This window comes from Corvus brachyrhynchos, unplaced genomic scaffold, assembly GCF_000691975.1.
Source record: "Corvus brachyrhynchos isolate BGI_N302 unplaced genomic scaffold, ASM69197v1 scaffold1, whole genome shotgun sequence".
In the NCBI taxonomy this organism is placed as follows: domain Eukaryota; kingdom Metazoa; phylum Chordata; class Aves; order Passeriformes; family Corvidae; genus Corvus; species Corvus brachyrhynchos.
Window position 1 is genome coordinate 139,835 of NW_008237222.1, and position 27,757 is coordinate 167,591.

Below are 27,757 nucleotides of genomic sequence, written 5' to 3' on the forward strand. Positions count from 1 at the left end.
CATCCTCTCTCCCCTTCCCTTCCCTCCCCTTCCCTTCCCTTCCCTTCCCTTCCCTTCCCTTCCCTTCCCTTCCCTTCCTTTCCCTTCCCATATTAATATGGTTTCTATGCTGTACCCAGGTGCTGTTTTCACATCAACACAATCAAATTTGATTGAAATTGAACAAGAGGATATTAGGCAAGGACAATGGAACTGGTAAATAAATAGACACAAAACCAGTAGAGTTGTCAAGAATATGCTCTTTACATCTGGTATTAAGCTACAATTCTACATCTGCTCCAATATATTGGCCATAGGTAGGATACTGCCTTTTGACTAATGCAAGGCAGCTCACCCTTCAGGGATAAGGAACCCTAATATGTCATGTTTACTATATTGGCAAGGGTGAGCATGTGGATACCAGGCTAAGATGTAGTGAATCAGCTGGTGTATTTAGTTCCCCATGCTATTGTTAGCTTTTAATAAAGGACATACGGAAACTGTGCAACGTTTTACACATTTAAAATGTGATATTTAGAAGTAGCAATGATATGTCAAGTGCTCATAAATACTTATTGATAAACATGGTTTTTTGAACTGGAGAACAAAATATATAGGGACTAAACAGTTTTACCTGTAATAACTGCATCACCAGCATCCACATTTTTTATTTGCTTAATGTGTAATTTAGAGCATTTTGGTTCACAGAAGCTATAAGTAGTACTGAAGGCGATGATGTCTCTAATTTACATACAAAATAAATTACACTGATTTAAAATATTTCCCCCAAACCTAAATCTTAGGAATTGTCTGAAATTCAGAGATATTGTGATTTCAAGTAATTCTAATAGTTATCTTTTTATAGACTTCATTGCTTCAGAATTAAGTACGGAGCCTCATAAATGCATCTTCACAAGACAACCCTGCAACCTAAGCACATAATTATTATCCCTATTCTAATGCTGAAGTACTGAGAGTCTAAAAAAACATGAGGAACACTGACATGCTTAGACAATGGAAGGAAACTATTAGGTTATCCTTCAGAAAATGGAAGTCATGCCCAGAAAAGGAAATCTTTGGAAACATGAAGTAACACAGTAAAAAAATACTTTCAAGAGAAACTTGTAATATCATAAAAACTCAGTATAGTCTTTAAAACATATCAAATGCTAATCTCGAAAAACTATCAAATTACAGTGTCAGTATGAGTTTTGTTTGAAATGAACTGAAAAAATTGAGTAGATTTAAATTCCCTGAACCAGATATACTTGTGTTAGTTCCATAGGCAAAAAATTGCTGCATTACCTAGTGTAGTATGCAACTTACTGTTTAATTCAGCCATGGTGACAAAGCAATGGAAGGTCAAGAGTGTAGCATAATTCTTTTTAAAAATGTTTTAGGGAATACCTTGGGAACTAAATGCTTGTTGGTCTGTCTTCTCTGAAAGACTCTGAAAAACAGGAAGGACTCAAGCTGATAGATAGGGTGTAGTGTTTGCTGGGTCAGTGATGGTCAAATGGTGGGATGGTCAGGCCCAGAGAGTGGTGGTGAATGGAGTTACATCCAGCTGGAAGCTGGTCGCAAGTGATGTTCCCCAGAGTTCAGTGTTGGGGACAGTTCTGTTTAATATCTTTATTGATGATCTGAACAAGGGAACCAAGTGCACCCTCAGCAGCTTTGCAGTCAACACCAGGCTGAGTGGGAATGTTGATCTGTTGAAGAGTGGGAAGGCTCTACAGAGGGATTTGGACATGGGGCACGAAAAGTCCATTCAGGCTGAAGGAAGAGTGGCTGAAAAGCTGCCTGGAGTCAAATAACCATATATTCTGTATATTCTGGAGGTAATATAGAATGGCAGCACTTTTTGAAATAATGTTTTAGTTGCAATTAGTTCATTTTCCAAAAAATAGTGAGTTATTTTCACTTGTAGAAGTATTTAACTATTTCTGAAGTAAAAACCTGATTTGAACCTTCTTAAATTTTTTTTTTTTTTACCAAACACCATTATACCTACCAAATCCATGAAATTGTTTTATCAATTGTCTTTCAGGTAATGATTTAAATAATTCTATGTACATACTGCAACATAAAATGTTTTCTAAATACTGTATTTTACATGAAACTATAGTTTCTTGTCAAATCTGATGCTTGTTATTATATTTACCTACATATTTTGCTTAGAAAGGCATGGTATTGCTTCTATAATCCTGCTGTTAACATACAAAAATCCTGCATTTGACATACAGTAGGTCCAATATACTAGGTTGAAAAATTAGTGTGTGTTATCATCGCAGTTAAAGTGAAATGTTAAAGTGAAAGGATTTGTTCATAATCACAATGGTAAGTTGAAGCACTGTTATAAGGGTTCTTGAAGTTATTTACAAACTGTGCACTGCTTTACTGTGCACACACAGGCCAACTCAAAGTGAGCAAATGAAGAACAGGAATGAGTGACAGTAAAGGAGCAGAGAAACTGCTAAAGACCAAAATAATATCTTGTAAACATTGAATACAATATTATTTTTCATTCCTTATCAGTCATTGTATCAGTAGCATTTCTTGTACATTTGGAGCATTTAAATTTCCTGTGTCGTGGCACAGAATCCCATCAAATGCTGGGAACTGTACAACCTCAAACCAAAAAGCCATTGCCATTCCTAGTAGAAACAAGCATTACTTCAGCATTTTTTAACTGCACACCAAACTTGCTCAACAGAAAGCAGAAGGATTGCAAGTAGTTCTTTTGTAAATGCTGTGAAGAGCTTAACCTCAATGAGAATATCACACATTTTTACAGAAGACACTGGTGATAAGGCAGTAGAAATTCATTTGTACCATTTCCTTGTCCTAGAAGATGACGAGTTTTGATCATCATAGTAGCAAAAGAGTAGTTTATACCAGAGTTAAAAAAACTCTATTTTTAGAGTTGATTTCAACAGAGGTTCAACAGACTGATTCTGTAAGTGTTACACTACACTGAATCTTGAATTGCTACTGTAGCCAGTTTTCATTACAGTGTTTTCTTTTGACATAAAATTTCCAATCCATTACACTTCAGAAGCACACAACAGCCTTCTCTTGAATTGGGAAACAGAGCTTATTGATATATCTGTAAAAGAGAAGAAAAAGCTTAAATTTTACAAAAAAAAAAGAAAAAGAAAAATTCATGTGACTACTAAGGGGTAATTTACAGATTTTTTTGCAAATAGCTAATATCAGTTAAGAGGGCAACTTTTCATGAATCTGACTCATACAGACTGTTTATATATTTTCAAAATCAATAAATGTTTGATGTTTTCCTTAACATGGGTTTACAGAACCTCAAAACAGTCTATAAAAGGTGATTATATTTTGAAAACTGGACTGTCTCAGGAAGTGTTTTAAAAATGTCTAAATGATCTGCCTTCATCACCAGGTGTGACTGAACCTTCCCACATGCAGTTCAGAGAGACTACTGTGAAATGCTAATCTTCCAAAACAGGAATAAGAAAAATGAGGTACAGTCTCAGTTCCTCAAAAACTCAACTTTAAACATGCTTTGGTTGACCATACCTAGGCGACTACTATGTGGTAGCCAAAATTTGGAGAGTAGAAAAAGTAGCTTATTTTACTCAAAAACGAGAAGTGACCCATCTACAAAAGGCCATTTTATGTCAACAGCTTCTATTCTATTCAAGATTGTGCAATCCAGCCTGTGCCCTGATACCTTACACAAGTCAATGGGAAATGATACTCAGGATTTTGCAAAGTGCAATGCTATGGACTCAAGTTGAAGCAATGAGAGCAACTACATTAAACATTAAACATTACAATTTAAGCATCAATTTAGGCAATGAGCTGCTGACACATACTAAAAGAAGATTAGTTCTCTCTTGAACTCAAGTCAGTGAGTGTGATCTGTCTGGATCTAAAGAAACAGGTATTTTAAATGGCATTCTTTATGAAGAAAGGTTGAATCACACAACATGAAAAGTTTGAGCTATTTTTTTCTCAGAAATAAGTAGATACATAAATATGGAGGCTGAAGAACCAGTCAAGGTAATTGAAATGAAACCTAATATAATTTAGCATAGAATTATTACCGCAGGCCTGGTTCCTACGGTGTATCACCGTGTCCCGCAGCCGTAGGGAGGAGGAGGAGAGAAGATCCAGCAGGCAGGAATTGTGCAGCAAGATTGATTTATTTAATTATTTTACAAACTCTTTTATAGACTTTTTTCTTCTTAGTCTAATTGGACAAAGGACCAGCCACCCCTTGGGGGTGGTTGGCCAAAATCCTAAAACATCCATTGTCAAAATATTTTTCTACTATACCATAAACAAGACTTTTCAAGGTTGCAGGTGGCTTGGTTGTTTACATTCCCTGCTACCTCTTCTGTGAGAGAGAAAAGTCTCTCACGGACTTAGAAAATAGCAAGAAAATCCTCACTAACAGCATAGAATCATACAATAGTTTGGGTTGGAATGTACCTTTGAAGATCATCTAGTCCAACTGCCTCTTCAAAGAGCAAGGGCATCTTCAACTTGATCAGGTTGATCAGAGTACCATCCAGCCTGACCTTGAATGCTTCCAGGGATGATTTATCTACCACCTTTATGAGCAATCTGTGCCTGGGTTTCACCATGTTCATTTTAAAAATGTCTTCTTTATATTTAGTCTGAATTGATCACCTTTTAGTTTAAAATCATAACCCCCTGACTTATTGCAACAGGCTCTACTAAAAATGTGTCCCCAGCTTCTTTTTAGAAGCCCTCTTTAAGTGCTGGAAGGCTGCAATAAAGTCTCTCTGGAGCCTTCTTTTCTGCAGGCTGAAAAAACCCAGCTTTCTCAACCTTTCCTCATAGAGAGATGTTACAGCCCTCTGATCATCTTTGTGGCCCTCCACTGAACCTGTACCAGCAGGTCCATATCTTTCCTGTGCTTAGTACTCCAGAGCTGGATGCAGTACTCCAGGTGGGGTCTCACCTGATCAGAGGAGAGAAGCTGAATCCTCTCCCTCACCCTGCTGCCCACAGTGCTTTGGATGCAGCCCAGGACACGTTTGGTTTTCTGGGCTGTGAGTACACATTGCTGGATCCTCTCATCCACCAGCACCCCCAAGTCGTTCTCATCAGGGCTGCTCTCAATCTGTTCATCCCCAGCCTGTGTTGATACCGGGGGTTGCCCTGACCTAGGTGCAGCACCTTGTGCTTGGTCTTGTTTAACCACATGAGATTCCCATGGGCCGATTTCTTGAGCTTGTCCAGGTCCCTCTGGATGACATCCCATCCTTCAGGTGTGGCAACTGCACCACTTAAGCTTCGTGTCATCAATAGATTTGCTGAAGGTTCATTCAATCCAACTGTTTATGTAATTGATGAAGATATTATTCTCTGCTGGGCACAAGACTTGTGTACTTGCCCACTACTGGGCACAACACTTTTCACTGTTCTCCATCAGGACATTGAGCCATTGACCACAACCCTCTGAATGTGACCATTTTCAGCCACTTTCTTATCTATCAAACAGTCCACCTATCAAATCCATCTCTCTCCAATTTAGAGAGAAGGATGTTGTGGGGCACTGTGTCAAACACTTTACAGAAGTCCAGATAAATGACATCTGTAGCACTTCCATTGTCCCCTGGTGTGGTCACTCCATCAGAGAAGGCCACTGGGCTGGTCAGACAGGACTTGCCATTGGTGCAGCTGTGCTGGCTGTCCCAAATCCCTTCCCTGTCCTCCATGTGCCTTAGCGTAGCTTCTGGGAGGATCTTCCCAGGAGCAGAGATGAGACTGACAGGTCAGTAGTTGCCACAGTCCTCCTTCCTACCCTTTTAGAAGATGGGTACAATGCTTCCCCGTTTTCAGTCACCTGGCACTTCACCCAATTGCCATATTAAAACACTACAGCTTCATATATTTCCTTTTATTTTGATCACAGACATTCCTGTTTCATTACTTTTGAACTAAATTTTGATTTTGACCTAAATGGTACTGTAACTTTTTTTACCCTGAACTTTAAACTTTTATAATGGCCTGCAATAAAATGTACTCTACAGTAGAGAAGAGCCATGTTTCTGAAATATTGAGCTAAAAGTCTATAAATGGCTGCAAAGAAAGTTCAAACAGGAACACAAAATTTTGAAAAGAGCAATCTGAAGAGGTTCACTTCCTACAGGGAAGGAGAGTAAGAACAGGCTGTAATTGCTGGCTACTATTGTGTTTAATCGGAGAACCACTAAGTGCCTATAATTGCTGCCAGCTGCTCAGCAGAGGTAAAAAAGTGAAACTGAATGTTAAGAATTATTAAGATAGAAATATAGATGAAAGTAAAGGAATATGTTTTGCCTCTGATTGCGTACATAGCACCTGCAAAAAGGACATTCAAATGTATAAAATTACTTGCATACAAAAAACAACTGCATAGCAGCCACTAGCCTGTGTTTCCTCAGATCCTCCTTTTTGCCTCACTAGAAGACATGCAGGCTGCTTTTCTTTTTCAGACATAACTTCCCTTGATCACTATGATCTTTCAAAGATGATAGGGTAGCCTCAGAATGATATCAGCCAGTTCCCCCATTGCCCTTAGGTGCAACCCGTCTGGTCCCATAGATTGCTGTATGTCCAGTACCCTTCTGTGCTTCTTTAGTGTATCCTCTACTGCAGGTACTGCCCCATTTCCTTAGGCTGTGCTGCCAGGAAAAGGACTTAAGAGGCCTAGGAGCAAATTAAAAAAAACTAAGTTACAAAAAAGTGGCCTGATTTTGGCTGGAATAGAGTTAATTTTCTTCATAGTACCAAGTGTGGTGCTGTTTTGGATTTGTGCTGGAAAAAGAGTAGGTAATTCAGGGATGTATTAGTATTGTTGGCAGTGCTTAGAGAGTCACAGCCTCTTCTGCTTCTCACACTATCCCGAGCTGGGAGGGGACACAGCGAGCATAGATACCATCTTTATTTCAACCCCAAATTTTCTCACTTTTACTCTTCTGATTCACTCCCCCATCCTACCCTGGGGGGAGTGAGTGAACAGTGTCTGGGGCTTATTTGCCAGCTGGGGTTAAACCATACCAAGAAGGAACTGGGGTCTTTTCCATGTCCTTTGTCACTAAATCCCTTGTGCCCCTGAGTGGTGAGCCTGCAGTTTCTTTGTTTTCCTTTCATGGACCATGTACTTCCAGAAGTCCCTTTTGTTACCCCACACATACCTTGCAGTTTCAACTCTGTCAGAGCTTTGGCTCTTCTAATATGATCCCTGTATATGAGATTATTCGTATCTTGTGCCCTGGGCAACTGCTTTTGGTCAATGTTCAGGACAGGATCTTGGGTGAGATGGAGCTTTCTTCATGACCCAGTAAGATAATGTTTAGGTTTTCATGCTCCAGGACACTCCAAAGATTCAGTACACACACTTGTTCCCCAGTAACTAACAAAGGTCATTGGAACTAAGATCCATTAGTCAGAAAAGAAACACCCACCAAAATGGTTTAAAAGAGTCCATGGCAAAAAAAGGCAGTTTTCTCCTTATCCATTTAATTAGTGAGTTTCCACAAATGGCAATATAAACTAAGAATATATGAAATATAATTTTCCTGCAGAACCTCTCTGAGAGGTAACATTCCTCTTCCTTCCTCCACAAGGACTGATGAAAGTTAGGAAAAGGTAAACCTCTGTCACAGGAGAGTGAACAAAGGTTAAAAAAATGAAAGTCTAGAACTTAACCTAGCTATTAGAAAATTAATTCTATTCCTTTTGATGGGTAAATTAAGTTCCAAAGGAAAAAATGATCTGACTTCCTCAGAAACTACCTCTATTACAATGTTCTGTCAAGTCTGACCATGACCCACATGCATTCAGCTGAGCCTTAGCCACTCCTCATGGCAATTTTGAAATTCATGTAGCTGAAAAGGAAAGGTTTGCTTCTAATATAATTCATAAAATGTGTATCTATACTCTTTGCAAAATCCCAACTCTAAGTGAAGAATTATCTTTTTTTCTGGCTGTCAGGAAGAAAAGAGGATAATCTTTACCCTTTCCACCAAAATGATGTCATATTTTTCTTCTTAACCTTTCTTTTCTTTCTTTGTATTTGCATATTATTACTTTTTTTTCTTCTTCTTTTTTTTGTTGTTGTTTTTGTTCATTTTCTTGATTTTTGCATGAGTCAGACACATGTATTACACAGTTGTTGGACTATAGAGGCCATTCTCCCAGACTGAAAATGTTTCAGCAAGTCCTATTTACACTACAGACCACTTGAACCATGTCCATTTAAAGAAATTTTTAAATGTTTATTTGGGAATAAGGAAGGAATTTGATTGGAACCTGACTAACTGAGCAGGGATTATAGAACAGCATGCTTTAGTTAATAGTATTTTTTACACTGAAAATGTAAATGAAGAAATTTCCTGCTATTCCATTAGAACAAAAAAAGCAACATCTGGTTTTGTGAGACAAAGAAATCTGAGGTCATATGTGACAGAGAGGAAAGAGGCTTTAAAAGCCTCAGAGGCCTTTATAGAACAGTCTCAGACAGATTTTAAATTACAGAAAGATCCCTGAAACCTAATTTTTTGTATATAAAAGGCACATAAACTACATAGGAAGTTGCTTCAAGAGTGCTTGAATTTCTACTGAAAACACACACAAGCAGTAATTCTGGTTTCATATTCACTTTACTTAAATAACTTTCATTTATAAATTACAACAATGACAGAGCTCTGGCTCAGGGAAAAGAAAGCAACCCTATTCCAGAAATGGGTGTGTATTATGTATGTAAATATATAGCTTTCTACTTCTCATGTTTATCTATATCTCTCTGCAGTCCTACATTACATTTGGAGGCAAGAACTATCTATGTCCTGTCCTCCTACAATGCCACAGTTACAGGGTTTTGGTCCATGAAGGACAGATATATAAACAATGAATGAAATAATTAATATAAGTTTCTTGATTTTTTTCCTATATGAGGAATGTAAGGAATGACTTGGTGTTGACTTGTGGTGATGACAGTGCAAGTTAAATACAGGCAACTATGAGAAGTGTATCTGGTATGCAAATGGACATTCAATATGTAGCCTCTTTTAAAAGGTTCCAGATTAGTACTAAAAATCCAATGGCTGCCTGTCAAAGGGTTTTTTTTCTCCCTGTTAGATTGTGTAAAATCCTCAGTGAAGGATGAGGGAAACTAATAAATGCTGATACAGAAATCTGGTCAGCATCCCTGACATTTCTATTACGAGTAACCGAAGCAATGGAGTACCAGCTGGTATTTCAGACTGTACAGCACTTAAGGTTTAGAATCTTAGAGAAACTGCCAAAGATAGCAGACATGGTACTGGAGTACTATGATAAAGCTGTTAATATACAAGTAAATAAATCTAAGCTTTGAGGTTGATCAAAGAGAACACATTCTGCATATGTTTGTATCTTTACTCAGATCTTCCTTAAGAAATAGCTTTCACTGTTATTTTCTACCCAATACAAATGTTTATGTAAGAATCTTGTGTATTAAATATAAGTTAATGCAGTTACCTCCTCCTCAGGGAGACACTTCCATATACAGGGAAAATTTAGTTCTTTGTTATGGGGAAAAAAAGTCTGGTTAATTTCCAAGGTTGTGACAATCTGGATAAAGACTCTCCAAAAAGATTATTTATTAAAAGTAGGAAACAAAGGAGAAGAATAAAGGAAGTTCCACAGGGATCTGGGTAAGACCTTAGGATGTTTAATATACACTTATAAATGACCTGAAAAAAGGGGATGAACAGTAATGTAACAAAGTTTACTCATGCTAGGAAGTTATTAAGGTAGTAGTGCTAAGAGCTGACTATAAAGAATTTCAGAAGGCTCTTACAGGACGTAGTGGCTGGGAAACAAAATGGTAAATAAAGGCTGGTGTTTATAGAGGAAAGGATTCAGTGGGAGAACCATATAAAGATACATATACTAAAAATGACAGATTCTGAGCTCATAATTTCATCAGGAGGAGATCTTGACATTATGTTAGATCTTGGCATTAGTTCTGAATTCATGTTTAGGAAGAGTCAAAAAAACCTGCAACAAACCCACACAAAACAAATAATCATTAAGCCAAAACCTAAATCTAATATTAGAAAATACTGGGAAAGGAACAGATAACATACTTTTGTCACTCTACAAATTTAGGGTTTGCCTGTACCTTGAATACCTTGTAGAGCAGGTATTGCTACTTGGGGTAGAAGATTTACTTAGAAATGGAAGAAATACAAAGAAAGCAGGAAGGATGACCAAAGGTATGGAATGGTTTCCAGAGACATACAGGAGGATGAATCCTTCCCTAATCCTGCTGGCTACACTATTTCTGACACAAGCCAGGATGCCATTGGCCTTCTTGGCCGCCTGGGCACACACTGGCTCATGTTCAGCTGCTGTTGACCAGCACCCCCAGCTCCTTTTCCACTGGGCCACTTTCCAGCCACTCTTCTCCCAACCTGGAGTAGCGTATGGGGTTGTTTTGACCCAAGTGAAGGACCTGGCACTTTGCTTTGTTGAACCTCATACAGTTGGCCTCAGCCCATCAATCCAGCCTGTGCAGGATCCTCTATAGAACCTTCCTGTCTTCAAGCAGATCAACATTCCTGCCCAGCTTGGTGTCATTTGAAAACTGACTGAGGATGGGATCATTCTTTCCTATAAAGTCATCTTTTTTGACTCAAATCCAGTCATAAGCAGTGGGTGATCACGAATTGAGTAAGGATAAGCTCCAACATTGTGGATCGGTGTTTTTCAAATTCAGTCATAAACAGTGGGTGATCACAAATTGAGCAAGGATAAGCTCCAACATTGTGGATTGGTGTTTTCTGTTTGCTATAAATTAGCAAGTAACCAACCTGAATTCTTGCCTGTCAGTCTGAAAGTGTCCATATGTACCTCAATTTGTAGGAAGAGGATACATTAGCAGTAAGAACTTCCTTTCAGTACCTAATTGTCCCAAACACTGACCTGTACACTTTCATTTTGAAAGCATCTATTATTTAATTTCTTAGGGCTGGGCCAGTTTTGAGAGATACTTTATGTTATTCTGTTGGACTGATAGTTAATTGTAGGAAAGCAGCTATATAGTCTTCTTGCATATTCAGAAGTGATTCCCCACTTTCAGAGTTCCTTTGCTTTGTTAATCTTTCCCTCATTCTTACCACATTGGTAATACTAGCATTGGACACTAGGTGGCTGGTAATCATCTTCTGGTAAGCTCAGCATGAATTTCACTATGTGAAATGTCTTTTCATAGCTATTTTTGCACCACTGAAAGACTACAACACATTTATTTCAGAATAATTAAAAAAATATATTTTTGTGTGTGTTGGATTTAATTGGATATAAAAACCTAGAAACAAATGTGTCAACAGCTCTTTACCTAGCCATTACTTTGCTGTCATGTTTATTTCTCCTATATAAAAGCTGGAAGGTCATTACTTGTTATAATTTTCTCAGAAAAAAGAAATTAGGATGTAAAATTTTTTACTTTGTTTCAAATTGACAAACTCTGTTTCATATTGACATATGGTAAATTTCCCCCCCTGTATTGGTGGAGAATAGTTCATTAAAATACATATAGCTTTTGTTGACATGATTCAAATTATAAACCATGTAATTTCAATCTGAAATTCTTTGGGTGGTCTGTATTTACTTATTGTGTTTTTGTTGGGGTTTTAGTTTAGTCTTAGTTTTTTTTCCTGTTAAAGGAATTTTCTCCCATATGCATGTTGCTAGGGGACAAATAGCTGTACTTAAGAAAGACAAAAAGGGGAGTGGGGCGGGCCTGGCTACTCCTTTGTCTACACCTGGGTGTGGGGTCAGTTCGCTCTGAGCGTCCGGAGAGAGAAGCTGCAGAGAAAGGAGCTGCTGCTTCTTTCTTTTTGGCCGTTCTTTCTTCCTGCTGGAAACAACGCCGGGACCCCAAAAGCCGCTTTCCCTGCCCTGCTGCCCTGCTCACCGGGAGCCGCCAGCGCCCCTGCCGGCTGCGAGCGGAACTGCACCCGAGGGGAAATAGCCTGACAGCCGAGAAGGCTGGGACTGGGTTTGTGATTGCTGTTACTGCCATAGTTGTTGCTGTTTTTGTTTGACTGGTTATATACATACATATATATAGTAAAGAACTGTTATTCCTATTTCCCACATCTTCGCCTAAGGGCTCTTGATTTCAAAATATAATAACTTGGAGGGAAAAGGGGTTATATCTGCCACTTCAAGGGGGGCCTCTGCCTTCCTTAGCAGACACCTGTCTTTCAAAACCGAGACAGTTTTGTAGATGTGCATTTAAAAATTCTTTAAAAATGAAGAGACAACTACATAAAATATATATATACTTTCCTAATATATCTTACTGAAGTAATATCACTGATACTGCTGTGGATGTTAAAATAATGTCTGTAAGGTTAGACATATATTTATATATTTCTGAATATAGAAAATGTGAAACAATTTATGTGTGAGGAAAATACTGGTTTCACATGGATTTTTCACATATTTGCCTCCAGATCCTGTTAAAAGATAATGTCCTCTCGACACTGGCATGGCCTACTAAGTGCTTTTTGCTTCCTTATTTATCCAGAATTTCCAGGCTTATCTGGCAGGATGTGTAAATTTCAAGATTAATGTAAGATTTCAAGATTAATGGGAGCTCATTTAACCTAGCTCACGAATGATGGGTCAGACTCCACTCATTCATGGAGTGGGATGATTGTCTGACATAAGAGGAGGAGGTCAAGAAGAGACCTAGGATGATGTTTAAATTCTTCAGTTTCTAGAAAATGGAATTATTTGTAAGTGGTAAGTTAAGTAATGTAATGATTGGGGATTGAAAGTAACAATGTGTGGATCAGCATTTTTTAGGTGAACAGGGGACCAGAGGTATATAAGAGGGATTAAAAGTGAGCTTGGATAGTCCAAAGTGACTTAAACGATATTTTTCTTGGCTTTTGAGCTCTAACAATCTAAGGTGGAAGCCTTAAGACTGCTTTCTCCTCCTAATGCACCTGGGTTACCATTAGACTTATTTGCAGCAGGGGCACATTGCTGACTGACATTCAACTTGGTGTCCAACAGGACCCCAGGTTTTTTTCTGCAAAGCTGCTTTCCATCTGTTTCCTCCCAACAGTGTTGAACCCTGGAGTTAGTCCTCCCCATGTGCAGGACTTTGCACTTTCTGCTTGGTGAACTGTGTAAGGTTCCAGATGGCCCACTTCTCCAGCCCATCAAGGTCCCTCATTCTCACTATTTTACTTTAAGACCTGTTAAAACCTGGCTGAAACCAGAACTTCCACAGTAATTATTGTCAGCTTCCTCAAAGGCCTGGAAATACAGACAAATGTTGACACAGAACCACAAAATCAGCAGGCTGTGCTGGACTATACAGAGGTTTTCTACAAATATTTTGTCTAGGATTATGATAATGGAAGGAAGTAGTGTGTGAAGTGGAGGAGGGAGAAGGATGAGAGAGCACTGGTATGGGTGTCACAATGCTATGGGTACAGGGGAATAAGCGATAACCAATTGACATTCCACCAGTCAGGGGCTTGGCTGGAGCCAGGTGTATTGAGGTCAGGAGAAACATCAATTCACTGTTGGAAAAGTAGAAGTCTTTAGTCATACTTGCAACAAGTATATGGAGTGGAGAAGGTACACTTGGGACATAGATTCTTCCCTTGGGATTATAGGAATGTACATTCTCTTAATTTATACTTTTAATTCAAGATAAAACTTTTAAGAATTTCTACAGATATTGTTATTATTAAACTCTATTTCTACAGTTTTATTTCTTGTATGTAAGTTCCAGAACCTTGATAAATCTCAAGATGATAATATATTTGTCTATGTAAATCAAATACAATTATGGTAATCAGAAACTAAACAGAATCAGGAAATCATACTAATTTGTTTATTTCTTTTCTCTTTAACTGTTGTTAAACAGCAACTAGGGGAAAGGTTTATCATTTGTTCTTGATTATTCTTCAAATTATTCATTGACTAGAAATTCTGTAAGTGTGTTCCCAAACTCTATTGGAAAACCAAGGATTAACAACAACAAGTTGTAACTACAAGTTTAACAGACATTGTAGGCTGATTTTCCAAAGCATTTCCTCCTTTCGTGTTTAGAGGAGTGAGTCTGCTAGAGATTCATCTGTTAAGAGCTTGGCTGTTGATAAGTATCTCCCTTAAATATTGTGGGTTTTTCTGAAATCTCCTGCAGATGGGTAAGGTACATGCCACCCCCCATCAGAGGTCTGGAAGAAGAATGTAGTATTAATTACAAAGAAAATAGAGAATTCTGTGGAGATAGTATGTAATTGCTCTAATTCAATTTTGGCTGATATACCTGAATTTCTTGCTCAGAATGAGGGATAGGATATCTTTGTGGAGCCTGAAATGATGAAGAGAATGCTTATTATCTTAATACTTCATTTACTTCAATGAGCAAATATGTTTTGCTGGTCATGCTGTGGACCTTGAAAGGTCCATCATCACCACTGACTGCTGAGTTCTTGGGAGGGATGATGCAGAAAGCTGTAATTTAGATTGATGAAGCACAGCAAACAAAGCAAGCCACATAATGGAACAGGAATAGAAATGAGGCAAAGATGGCAACACTGGGAAAAGGCAAGATAAGAACAAAAAATATTGGAGTAGAGCTGAAGCTGTGGAGGAGTTTTTAATGTTAAATTGTACTTACCAAAGGAAATTAACTGCCAAACTTTTATTTCTCTAGGAGGTTTATGGAGACTCATCTAAGAACAATTCCAAGAGATGCTTTTTCCAATCTCCCCAACATCTCTAGGATGTAAGTTCTCTTCTTTTTCTGATACTATTCTTTTAAATTTTTATTAGAAATCACTCTCCTTCTCCAAAATTCTGTCTTTGTGTATAAAAACTTAGGAAATGAAAATATTCTTGTACCTTTGCATCCTCACCACTTTCATTTTAGAACCGCAGGTAATAATCCTATTGTTTATAACCTGAACCAGCTATAGGAAGGCATTCTAAGCATTTGTGAACAAGACCACTCCCCCTTTATTGAAGTCGATGTGATAAATAAAGCTATAAAACTTTGTTTTAGTTAGCAAATTACAGGATCATTTCACTCATAAAAAATTAACATATTCAATTGCTGGTCCTGGCTAAAAATTTGTTTCCAGCTGCCAGCATGATTTGTAGCACATCTCATTGGAGACCAGGGGCATTTCTAGACCAGAGATGGACTTTCACCAAAACATTAATATTTCCTTGATGTGAGAGAGACTTCCATTGTGTCACTTCCTTTGTGTGCAAACATATGCATGGATAGAGTCCATGCAAGCAGAACCAGCATCCTCTATCTGTTTGCCTCACATCAACATTTGTCCTGTTGAAGGTAGCTATGTTAAGGAAACTTGCCTGTCCGACCATCCAGGAGCCACTCTGACAGTCATGTTCACACCATTACCAGCTCGACCGACCATTTCCCATAGCAGAGTCTCAGATGTCCAGATCTTTCAATAGTTTAATCTTGATTCAATAACTAAATAACAAAATAGCCCAAGCTTGGTGCCTCCAAGCAGGGACCCTGAACAAAGGAATCTCTGGGCTTTTACACCCTCACAATCTAAGTGCCCCAACATCTGTGGTCATTGGCTCCTGCTGTGTCTCTGAGTGTTTCCCTCACCTGGCTGGGCCACAGGTCCCTGGGTCCTTTGTTATGCAAAAGGTCAGCAGTTCATGGCCCCTTGCTTCAGGCTCCTCCCACCCAGAGCTCAACCTGCAGCTCCCACTGCAGCTGCAAACCAAGCTACCTGCACTGAATGGATTCCTCAACAGCTGCCCTTGCGCTGTACTGCTCGTTGATGTCAACAGTCTTGACAAAAATTTGTCCCACATTTGTCTGTTCTTTGTCGCTGGCCCATAATCTGTGATCTTGTGCATGACTGATGCAGTGAATTTCTCTGCCACCTCACAATTCACTCCCTAGAATCAGAGCCATGTAATTTAGAAGGGACTTCAGGAGGCCTCTAGTCCATGATCTGCTCGTACGATCCAATCAGAATGCTTAGGGCTTTATCAATCTGGTGCTCAGCTTTATCTGTGGCCACTGTTAACTAAATAAGCCACCACATTCAGCAACAGGCCCAATTTTTCTTGTCCAGCTTTTTATTACTAATGCAGCAATAGGAATTCTTCTTCTTGCCCTTGATGTTCCTTGCAAGTCTCAATTCTATATGAGCTTTGACTCACTAGCTGAGTATTACCATCTAGGAATTCATGAAAAAGGACTTTGGGGGAACATAGTCTGCCTATTATATTCTATAGGTTCATCCAGATATATTGAAGTAAAGACTTTCTATAATCATTATAAGTAATTGTTCTTGAATATCTGCAGCCTCATTTACCATCAGTTTAATCAGATAGATGGTATATTGTTTGGGGGTTTTTTGGAGAGGGAGAAATATCCCTCACATGATGTATGGTATCGTATATAGAAAGGATAAACTTAGTTTAGAACAGAGATTGATTCAATATAAAAGGGTGTCAGCTCTTCTTTGGCTCCAAAAACTCCAGTTGGCAGTTTAAATTTGAATACTGTCAATGCCCATCTGGATATTTCTTATAGCATTACTACTACCACAAAACATGAACTCCCACCTTCTTGATATAAACTTCAGGTTAAGGAATCAGTACCTGTATTTTAACTGCAACTCTTATGTGTATGTCTTGGCCTTTAATGTACCACGTCTCATTTGCCTCTCCCAGCCTATAATTTCCGTGCAATGAAACTGTGCAATGAAAATTTCCAGATCATTCCTGGTTTTGCAATTTCATCTAGAAAATGTTCTGAAGTGTCAACAGGGGAATATATACTGTGTTTACTCTTCCAAATACAGCAGTTCATTTTGCTATATGGTTTCTACTATATGATTTGCACAAATAAATACGGATTTTTTATCTGTACTGAGTAGAAAATTCAGTTGTCCTCTTTATGAACCTTATTTAAACAAAAATTTTAGAGCTACAATTTCTCTTAAATTAATGCATGTCTATGTATTCTTGATAGCCAGAAGTAGAGAATTTTTTCCCCTGTGCTGCTTTTCCACATGAATGAAAGAAAAAGCATTTTAATTACATGCTTAATTGCAAAGCTAATTGCTGTCAGAAAGGCGTCACTGAATAAAAGAGTTTTATAGGATATTCAAATGCAAAAGAAATTTCTGGTTTCCACTGTTAATCATGCAAATACACTAAATCTTGGTAAAACGACTTCACCTGCTGTTTTCTGCCGACTTAGGGACATATTGAACATTCAGTATTTTTAAGGTCAAGGATAAGAAACATTTTTCCTGGGCTTAGCATGATGCTTTGGGGTCACATTCATGAGTACCTCATAAACACCTGGTCTGTAGCTCCTTGAAGTGTTTTCTCCACAGCTTCTCTACACAAAGGAGCATCCCAGAGTGCCCTCTGCCAGCAGCCCCATGTAAAGCACGATTCCTGTGCACCACTTTTCCTGCGCAACACAGTGCCTTTCGCACCCTGTGCACACTGCTGTCCCATAGCCAGTGCCACCACTCAGCTCCCCTCACCTAGCATGTTTCTGCACCTCCCGTGCTCCCCAGTGCCAGCTGATACAGCACAGCCTCAGCTCAGTTTCCATTGCCTTACCTGCTCCTGGTTGTCCTCTCCTGAAGTGCCCCATGTGTTACCAAGCTGGTCTCAACAGCGGCAGAGGACAACAGGGCCAGCTGGTGGGCAGCAATACAGGGGATGCTGAGGTTGGAAAAAAAGCAAAGAGAGGTGGAGAGAAGGAGAAGGAAGAAAATAAGGGCTGGGAGAGGGCTTTGTGGCTGCTGCCAAGTGTTGATCTGATCCTGTGCTCTCAGGCTTTCTGAGTGGGCAGCGGTGATTAAAGTGTTATCTGCAAACAGACTTCCTCTGAAATTGTGCATTTGGTGTTCAAGCTATCTCTGCATTCATGATGAGTGTTGAAGGCATTCTGAAATCCTGCAAATTAAACAGAGCCAGTAGGGAGAGGAGGTGCTGAATTGTAGCTTGCCTTCAAAATGGCAGTTTAAACATGCTTTCCTTTTTCTGATGCAACTCCTTCCAGTTATGATTGCTATGATTTTTATTTCTTACATTTAATGTGTTGTGTTATCTGTTCATTAGGCAGAGCCCAAAGATTCTTGAGGCACTCTGAGCACTTGGAAGTAAATGTTTATGCACTATTAGTACAAATTTCTGTTTGACATTCCCACCTCAGACAAGATTTTGAGTGTGTTTGTGTGGAGGTTTGGGTGTTTATCTAGATGACCCTAAAGCAAATAAAACTACTCATTTTCCTGTCATCAGTGGTGGTGTGGTTTAATTAATTTACACAAATACATATGCTTGTAAAGTAGAAGAGCAAAGGTCAACACATGAAGAAAGTAAGCCATTTCCTTCCCACTGTGTACCAGAATTTTAAGACATAAAACTATACCTCAAATGGGTCCCAGCCAGACAACATATAGTAAAAATGTGACATGAAGCGTGGTGGGAAAGTACATAATGGCTGCAGGGGTGAGAGAGGGGAGAAGGAATCATCTTCTCTGGTTCTTCTCATACATGGGAGAAAAGCACCTGCTTGCCTGATGTAAGGTGACTCATTTTGATCATGGAGCACACAGAAAGTACTCTCCTACTTCCTAGCTTTTACAGGAGGATACAATCTTAGCTCATTATCTGTTTTTAATTTCATTTTCTGTCAAACTGATTTTTACATATCAATTTGCTACATAAAGAAAAAAATTTTAATAATATGTTATTAATACAATGTATCTTTTGGTGCATTAAAACGTAGGGTCTTTTAAAGTGGAATAATCCATTTTCCTTAAAGACTGAAACTCCAATTTCCTGGGAAACAGACATTATTACTTACAGGAAAACAAAATTAAAGCATTTCACATAAATATCTAACTCTGCAACACTAAATTACAGAGGCAGAGACTGGACATATTTTCTTTATTGTATTCCTCTTTTGTTACCTTCCTTCATTTTGGAAGAGGCGAACACCTTTGGAAAAGCAGTATTACTCTAGAAAGAGACTCTGATAGTCATGCAATCTCTACTTGTTACTTGTCTTTCTTTTCAAAGACAGTTGAATACATCTCCAAAGTGACCAATACAAAATAGATTTCATGCTCGATGAGTTAAAATTAATTTGGGTAATGTGCTTTTAGCTCCAGTCTGGAAAGGACATCAATTCCCCCCCAGTTAGTGCTATTAGTCATCTTCTGGTTTTTAAGGCATGCGCTGGTCACAAAGTTTTCAGTCCAAGTTTTTAAAGCATTTAAAATATTTTTTTAACAGACATTGAACAAACAAAGATTTTTATTTTCTAAAATTTACACAAAAATTAGTAATCTGATTTATAACTGATTGTATTAGAAAGCCTTCCTTGGTTAAATGATCATATTTTAATTTATTCTTTACTGTTACTACTCCTTATACTATCATTGGGAAAAATGGAATGTTACAAATCTTCTCTCTTTTGTTTAAGGAACACAACCCAATTGCAATTAATGTAAAATAACAGATATTTTTTAAATTATATATGACTCTAGGTCTTTGTAGGTCTGCTGATCAACAAGGAGGAAAGCCACGTGACACAATATTTTTATTATTGGTTTTTTTTTTTTTGACATCTAAAATTGATGTCTATGACTCATCTACTCAATTTAATTTTGTGCACTTAAAATACTTATCACGTTGCTCAGGGTTTGTGTAACCATGCAAAATATTAAAAACTGCATTAATCAATTTTGATCAAGAGTATCAAAATGTAGTACCTAAATATTTTACCCATAATTATAAAAATTTATAAGGAATTATTTTTTAAAGAAATATATACCAATTAGAAATATGATATAAAATACTATTATTTTATACCAATAAAGTATCAAGAAAATCAATCAATCAAGAAAAGTAAATAAAATACAGTGATAGATCACTTAAATCCTATTCCAGTATTAATACATTTTAAAGCTAAGAGGTATTTTGAAAGACAGAATCAGGTAATTTAAACTAAAGAGCAATAGATCAGTTACACTGATAATCAGCTCTAGTTAGTTGTATTACAACTTTATTCACACTTCAAAGTCTTTGATAATAGTTACAGTATTATAATTCTAATGATAGTGGAGAGGCTGTAGAGCTGTTTTCTCATCACATTCCATGGATCACCAGCAGTGCAAATGATAGTCTGAACTGTGTACAAATAAATATTTCTTGTCCAGTTTTCTTTCTGAGCCACCTTACTCCTTTATGACACTCATTGTATGGCTAGAGTTTCTCTCTAAATTCATGTTATAGCACGTTTTACTCAGCAGTATCAAAGTAGTGGTTGCCCTGATGACTTGTCTCTTTCCAGAGAAATTGCAACAGTTTTTACAGCGATGCCCCAAAGGTCATCTTTGTTTCTTTCCTTCCTTTTTTTAATTCTTTAGTATAGAGAAATATGCCAATTTACCTGAGGCTTAGATTCACCTTAGAAAACTCCAAGGTGATCTTAAGTGGGGAAAAGGGAAGAAATATGATGCTGAACTGTGAAATACTGGTATCCACTTTTGCTGCTTATTAGCACTGCTCTGTTGTTTTGGTTTGACTGTGTTCTCCAGTACAGTGTGAATCTAAAGCATCAGTCAAGATCAAGACCCTTAAAAGGATTTTAAAAGTGTATCCTTCAGACCCTGTTCATGTGTCTGGCAGTGTCATCATAGCTGGGTGAGAAAAATAATGAGATAAAAAATGAAGTGGCATGATGGGCATGGCTTCCCAGTGTCTGAGACCTGTTTATTTTTCTGTTTGCTGGTGTTTAGTTACATCTCTATAGATGAAACACTTCACAGTCTGGAGGCCCATTCCTTCAACAGTTTAAGCAAAGTCACTCACATGTAAGTACTGTAATTAAATTAATGAACGCAGTGATGAGATATATTTGGGATGTGTGGAAATAACATACATGATGATGTTTGAGTTTTCATTCCTGTCTCCTTTGTAGCTAAATATTCCTTTACTCATTTCCTTTCTCCATAATGTAGAGTGAGTCAGTCTCTTTTTTGAGCTTATTTTATTGTGCTTGTTTTCCATACATCTTTTTGGTTCCCTTGCTCTTCTGTATCCTCCTATAGAAATGCAGGTAAATGCAGTGAGAAACTAGTGGGACTTACATCATGAGCTTGATGTAAAGTTGAAATAAAATGGCAACTAAGAATTATTTCTCTCAATTTACTGCAGGTAAGCGTAAAACAGTAATATAAGGATCAGAAATAAAATCAGAAGGACCAAAGCACAGAGCAAAATGGCACTAGCTGGAGACATGAAGAATAAGTAATCATTCTGAAAGTGCACTAGTAGAATGAAAAGTGTTTATATGGTTATTAAATGGAAAAACAATAATATGGAAAAAGGCTTCTGGGAAGTGTTTTTAAACCTTTTTTTTCTCATGCTCTGACCAATCCTCACCACTAGTGATGCACTAAGGGCAGTTACAGAACTGGTAGGATACCTGCATCCAGAGAATTCTTGTCATTCATCAGGACCCTGTCAAAATGAGAATGTAATGTATTGAATAGAGAGCTCCATAGGATCCATCCTGTATCTGGTACTCTTCCATGTTTTCATTACTGATCCAAAGGAGGGATTGGAAAGTGTGCCACAGTTGTAAAGCTCAGCCAAATTACAGTTTGGCATATTTCAGAGATTTTTGTTTGCAGAGGTGCCATGGGAGAGCACTGTTGGTCGCCATGGATCCAGAAAACATTGTCAGAGAGGAAGGTCTTTTGTGTCCAGAAAGAAAACGTGCCAGAGGCAGATCGATTTTTTAAGGTTGTTGCAAGAGGTGCAAGCTACCACCCATTTGCACACTAATCTTTGAAAAAGAAAAAGGAATAATAACATTAAAGTAGATTAGAGGAGATTCGTGTCAGACTCTAGGAAATGTATTCGTATGGCTGGTATAAATAAACACTAGAATTGTTTTCCTGGAGACATTGTCTCTACCACTGCAGACATTTAAGGCTGTATGATCTCAAAGTCCATAGATCTATTTAATCTTCACTCAGAGAAAGAGATTGAATTAGATGATCACTTAACACTGCTGTATTTTCTATTTTTTTTTTCTTTTACTTTACACAGTGTGAAACAGAAAGACTAACAAAGTTACAGGAGAAAAATATAATTATTGTTAATGAAGATAAAGAGAGAAACTAATGCTGGAAAGTGTCAGTGACTCCTCTAAGAGAACCTGAACCTGACTAGCATATCTAGAAGCAGAGTGCAATATCCTGAGATCTACTTCAGGCCAACAACATGCTCCAATAGTATTCCAAAGAGTTTCATAGCAAGACTTTGGTGTGATATCAGTACTTACCTTTGGTTATAATGCCATTCCCTATTCTGTAGATGTTTTTTCCAAGCCCGTTGTGTCCATGTTCTCTCTTCCTCTTTCCTAGTTCTTGTGTCTTTAGAATTTCTTTTTTAACACAAATGAACATTTAATGAAACATTTACTGGCAGCACATTTTATAAGCAACGAATAAAGCATCTGCCACTATGCACTACAAATTCCTCATGTGATACTTCTTTGGTGGTTCACTTTATTAGAAATTAAAGATAAAATGCTCCAGAAAGCTCCAAAATCACCGCATTGTCACACCCACTCCAGCCCTCAGGCCTGGATGTGTTGTCCATGACCGGGAAGCTGGAGGTCTGTGCAGGAGTCAGCGGAGTTCACAGGCACCCACCCTCATGTCACCTCTGGCACGGGCTGTGGGGAGGGCACTGGGGGAATGTTTCCTGCTCCACTATACAACGGTATGGTAGTGTGGGACCCCTTATATTTCTTGCAAGGCACTACCAAAAGAGAAACTGTACACAGACATACAAGATATACTTTTTTTTTTTTTCTGCACAAGAGCCAAAAATACTACCCAGGAAAAGACATCAGAACTCTGCTCACAAAAGTTACAGGAGAACCCCAGGCCTTTGCAGATAGCCCACAAAGAAGGGCAACCTCTACCACTCAAAAGTGCTTACCAGGTTTATAAAATCTGTTTGGAAGTTAGGCACATGTATGATTTAATCAGGGAATATCCAGGCATCTGGCAAGTTACTTGCATATAAGCTGTGAAAGAAAGCAATTTATAGATCTGATAATTTTTATGAATTGTTTCCATAACTCCTGATTTGTTAAGACTTATCACTGTTGAATTTGATTTACTTTCCAAACAACAGGATTAAACAGGGATAAATTTGTGTCTTGTGCTATGCATTTATTTAATGTTCTCCATTTACACAGTATTTTTAAAGTATTATTGCTAAAATAATACTAGGTTAAGATTATCACAAAATATTTTAAAGGTGGTTGAGATTAACGTTTTGAAAAGTCACTTCATGGGGTTTTATTTTTACAGCTTGTTTTTCCTTGAACTTTCAAAAAGTACAGCTTTATGTAAATAATCTTTTTACCCTAACTGAAACTTATACACACAGTTTCATTTTCAAAACATTTCTTTTTAGACGTAAGAACTTCTTAGGAGAAAATTTAGTGTTTGTGGAAGGGAGGAACTAATAGTTTGGCATGAGCCAAGTGTTACGTGAATAAGCATCCTGTGTTCATCATGATCTGTCTGCCAAGCTTGTTAGTGCACTTCAGCTTTGATCTTCACCAACCCATTTTCTCAGTCCTTATTTGGTTCATGTGCCTCTGTTCTGACTTTCTGTTCCTTCCAGACCTCAGCTCTTTAAGCATAGGCCATATTTTTATGCATCCATGCCTTTCAAGTACTGAGCAACTTCTGCAAACTAAGGATACTGATCACCTGCTGTATTTTAATGAGCAACATCTCATTTTGCTGGTAATTAGTGGCAAAATTTCCACCCTATGAAGATGTAAATAAGGAACAAGCTTTTGCTAGGTTTTTTTTTCTCCCCAATTGTGTTAAATTTGTCTCACAATGGTTTCTTGTTTCCTCTTTTTGCATTTACATTTTTTAAGTATGTCTGTTTAAGAAATCAGAACTGTCTGTCTCATACAATTACATAAGTATTTATTTTTTGTAAATGTAATTGTGAAAGGGTCTGATAAGCAATCAGTGTCTCTGTGTAGTTGCCTTACTAGTAGAGCTGAAGCTTGGTAACATTACACGAAATAAAAACCTGTTGTAATTAGGTCTGTGTTTCTCAGGGAAACATTCCTGTGAATGGAACCTCAGAAAAATTCACTCTTTCTTTTCGTCCTTTCTCTGTGTCTTGGCTCACCCTCCCCTGCTCTCTCCCTACTCTCTTCTCCTCACTCATAAAGCATTCTTCTCTTATACAACCACATTAAAAGCCCTCTGAGCATTTGGGAACACAGCCAAAGGTTATGGTTCAAGTGGATTGTCCTCATATATGTGATGTCATTTGGAGAGCAGGTGGGGGACCACTCTCCAGCTCTGCAGTGAGATGGAGCCAAGGGCCAGGGCAGCCCCACCATCCTCTGGGCCAGGGCTGCACTTCTCTTGGACAGCTTGTGATGCCAGGCCATGGGATACAGTGCTGCAGAGAGAAGAGAGAAGCAACTGGAGAGGAAGACTGAAGAGATTTGTGGAGGAATGCTGGATACCTGCAGTGAATTTCAGAGCACTGGGATAAGTGCTGTGCAAAAAAATCTTGTTAAAATCTGCAGTCTGGAGGTAGGGAACAGACTGTTGGGAGCCTAAGCCAGTTTTCTGGTGCCAGTGGTGCAAAGGCTTAAAACAGGTGCATGCAGATGAAATAACATGGATACTTTGGCTGCAGAGGGAAAATAAAACATGGAAGTAGATGTACAAGTGAGAGAAACTAAGGTAGCTACAGACAAAGTAAGTCTCAGAAGGTAGAGGGGGGGGGCCCAGGTTATTACAAGAGAATTAAAAAAAGGTTATTTAAAACATTTCACAATTGCTGACCTGGATATCCTTAGTCTTTGTAGGTATCTCAGCATAACATTGATTATATTGCTACTCTAAGGCTAGATTTGCAATTTCTGAATTCTGGGCCTAAACAGACTCAAGAATGTGTCAATATTGCAAGGCAGGTATGGAAAGCATGTCTGGTAAATGAAATTTAGAATCCACTTAAATATGTAAATGTTTGTGCTTTTTAAAATGTTATTAAATTCAGATAGAATGTTAAGTAGCATATTAACCCTTCTGAAAAGTTAGCTGACAAACATATGTCTCAATTAATTAATTAGCCTAATATTTGAATAGTTCTTACTATTACTTTCATTTTTAGATTCATTTGGATTTGAAACTAAGTAGTTATATCTTTGCAACTAAACATAAGTTCATAGCTATTTTTAAGTCTTCACGCATATCTTTATATCATCAAGTGACTTTCTCTGCACATCCATTCTTAATGTGATAAAGTTTTTTGTGTATTTTCATTAAAAAGGAAAAGTGAATTGCTGTTCTTGGACAGTCAGGTGGTGATTCGATTGTAAACCTAGTACATTTTTAGTTCCTAGTCTGAGTGCCAGAACTAAAATTTCAAACATCATTTGTCTTTAAAGCACAAATAAGCCAGTTTTTAAATGGTTTCTGTATTTTCAAAAATAAAGTAGAAGTTGAATAGTTTGTAAAGTAACTTTGAATACTTTTATAAATACCCCACGAATAACTCTCTTAGCTTGTGGGTAAGTAGCAGCATGCTTCTTTCTTATGAGCATCTCTCCGTAATTTTAGTTAGGACTGCAAAGTGAAATGTTTTTTCAGGACACCTTTTGCCTTTTGGCATCAATGGTCCCCAAAAATGCCTCCTAACTGTCTCAGGTTTTCTTATACCTTAAACGCACTGAATGCCCAGAAGGACTCAGAATTGTAACACTGCTGTATGCCATGATTAAGTTGTATTTGTAGAGTGTGTTGAAGTTTCATTTCAAAAGTAATTTAAAATCAGCTCTCATAGACACTTAGATATCTGGGAACTAGCTTACTAGGCATTTACAAGTACAATCTTTGGCTTTATCTGCATTTTAGGCAGTGAAAACTACTAATGGTTTTCCTAGAGCTCCTTTTCAAAGAACCATAGCTTTTTAAATTCACAAGTTTCAATCTTTTCAACTCACCAATTCATAAAAGATAAATTATGTAAGTGCAAGCCCTGCTTAATGAATTTACTGATAATCAACTTGTTCTATCTTTATGGACCTTTTGGGATTAATATTTACAACACAGCAGTCTTTTGATTACAGTTTGAAAATTAGGATCGTATAACATTTATGTGCCTTTGAGTGTATTACGCATGACTGATTACTGTGAAAGAAATTGTAAAATCCAGTTTGTCCTGTTAACTGATGAGGTCAAAACAATTCAAATATCTTTCCTCCTTACAGGCTTAACTTCATAGGCTCCAATATCAATGGAGCAATAGATATCCTTTAAATCTGTGATTTAGGGAGGAATTCCTTTCAGTACTCTAAGACTAATGATGTTTGAGTGTTTAAAACAGGAACAGCAGCACTGTTCATGAATGGAAATGAATTTGAAGATCTGTGGGGAGGAAAGGGTTGAAAAATAGAAGATTGGCAAGAAGAGAGAAACATAAATTGGATTAGAATTGTTTTCATTCAGAGACCAATCTTGCACCGGGGAGATGTTAGAAAACAGTGTGCGAGAATTACGTATTTGTGTTTGTTTTGGTTGTTTTTTGTCTACTAAAGAAGAAAAATTTTCTGACAAGATAACATAAAATTGTGAAAGACTTAAAAGCATTCTTCCTATAGGCTTGGGGCCTCTTTGTAAGCAGGGAAAGGAGATAAGAAGTTCAGAGATTGTAAAACACAGCCTGGGGAAGGTTTGCACATGTTCCAGGCCCGCTTTGATATGTAAGGCAGGAATCAGGCCTCACTGTGTTGTGTCCCTGCTAACACAAGCCTAGCAGTCTCTGTGTCTCTGCTCACTTTTTTTGAATCCTCCAGCCAGTGAGATGATGGAATACATCTACTCTTTGCACTTTAGCTGTGTGTCCTGGTCATCTTGGTGTTGCCTAAATATATCCAGGGCACACAAGATCTTCCTCTTTTTCATGCAGATAAAGTAAGAGGCCACATATTCAGGCCAGTCAAATGCAGGAGGCACATTTAACTGGACTAGAAGTAGGGAAAATTTGATTCCCGTCCTCATTTTTTTTCTTAAGTGTAACATTCACTTTTGTCAAACCAGCTTTTATTTTTATACCTCTCTCATCTATTTTGACTAGACACTTCTAAGCCTGTCTGTCTGCTCCACAATGGCCCTTTTCTTCCTTTTGGGCTTTAAGACACCTCTGTAATACAAAGTGTAGTGTGAAACGCAAATATAAATACAGTATATATTAAAGCATACTTCTTTTTTAATCCCAACACCACCAGTTCAAGAAAATTGAACAGCTGGGACATAAACCTTTTCCCAACGTTTAGTTGAATCATATTGACTCCCTCACTCACATTATTTAGGATTTTCTCTCATTACTGTGCTAAGTGTCTCATCTGGCTGTTTAAAATATTTCATTCTGAGATTAATTAGTTTTTCATTTGCCTTTTTTAATCAGCAAATGTCCTCTCATGGCCCAATTACTTAATAAATCAAAATCGTATCTCATTACATTATTTTGCTCTTTTAATTTTAGTACAATCTGCTGATTTCTAATTCTTATTTTCAGTACCCTCATCCAAATAATTTATGCAGAATACTATGAATAGCAACATACCAAAACCTGATGACTCTATGATACTCCAATGCATTATCCA

General features: G+C 37.8%; 1 protein-coding gene across 2 annotated transcripts in view; it reads left to right on the forward strand.

The window, feature by feature from the left end:
• Positions 1 to 27,757, forward strand: part of TSHR (thyroid stimulating hormone receptor) — a 62,215-nt gene that overhangs the window by 4,354 nt on the left and 30,104 nt on the right. The window contains exons 2-3 of one of the 2 annotated variants that reach the window (XM_008629685.2): positions 14,708 to 14,779; positions 20,823 to 20,897. The exons of the other annotated variant lie outside the window; for it this stretch is intronic. Coding sequence (XP_008627907.1) covers positions 14,708 to 14,779; positions 20,823 to 20,897 — 147 coding nt within the window. The remainder of the gene's footprint in view (positions 1 to 14,707; positions 14,780 to 20,822; positions 20,898 to 27,757) is intronic. 2 annotated transcript variants of the gene reach the window in all.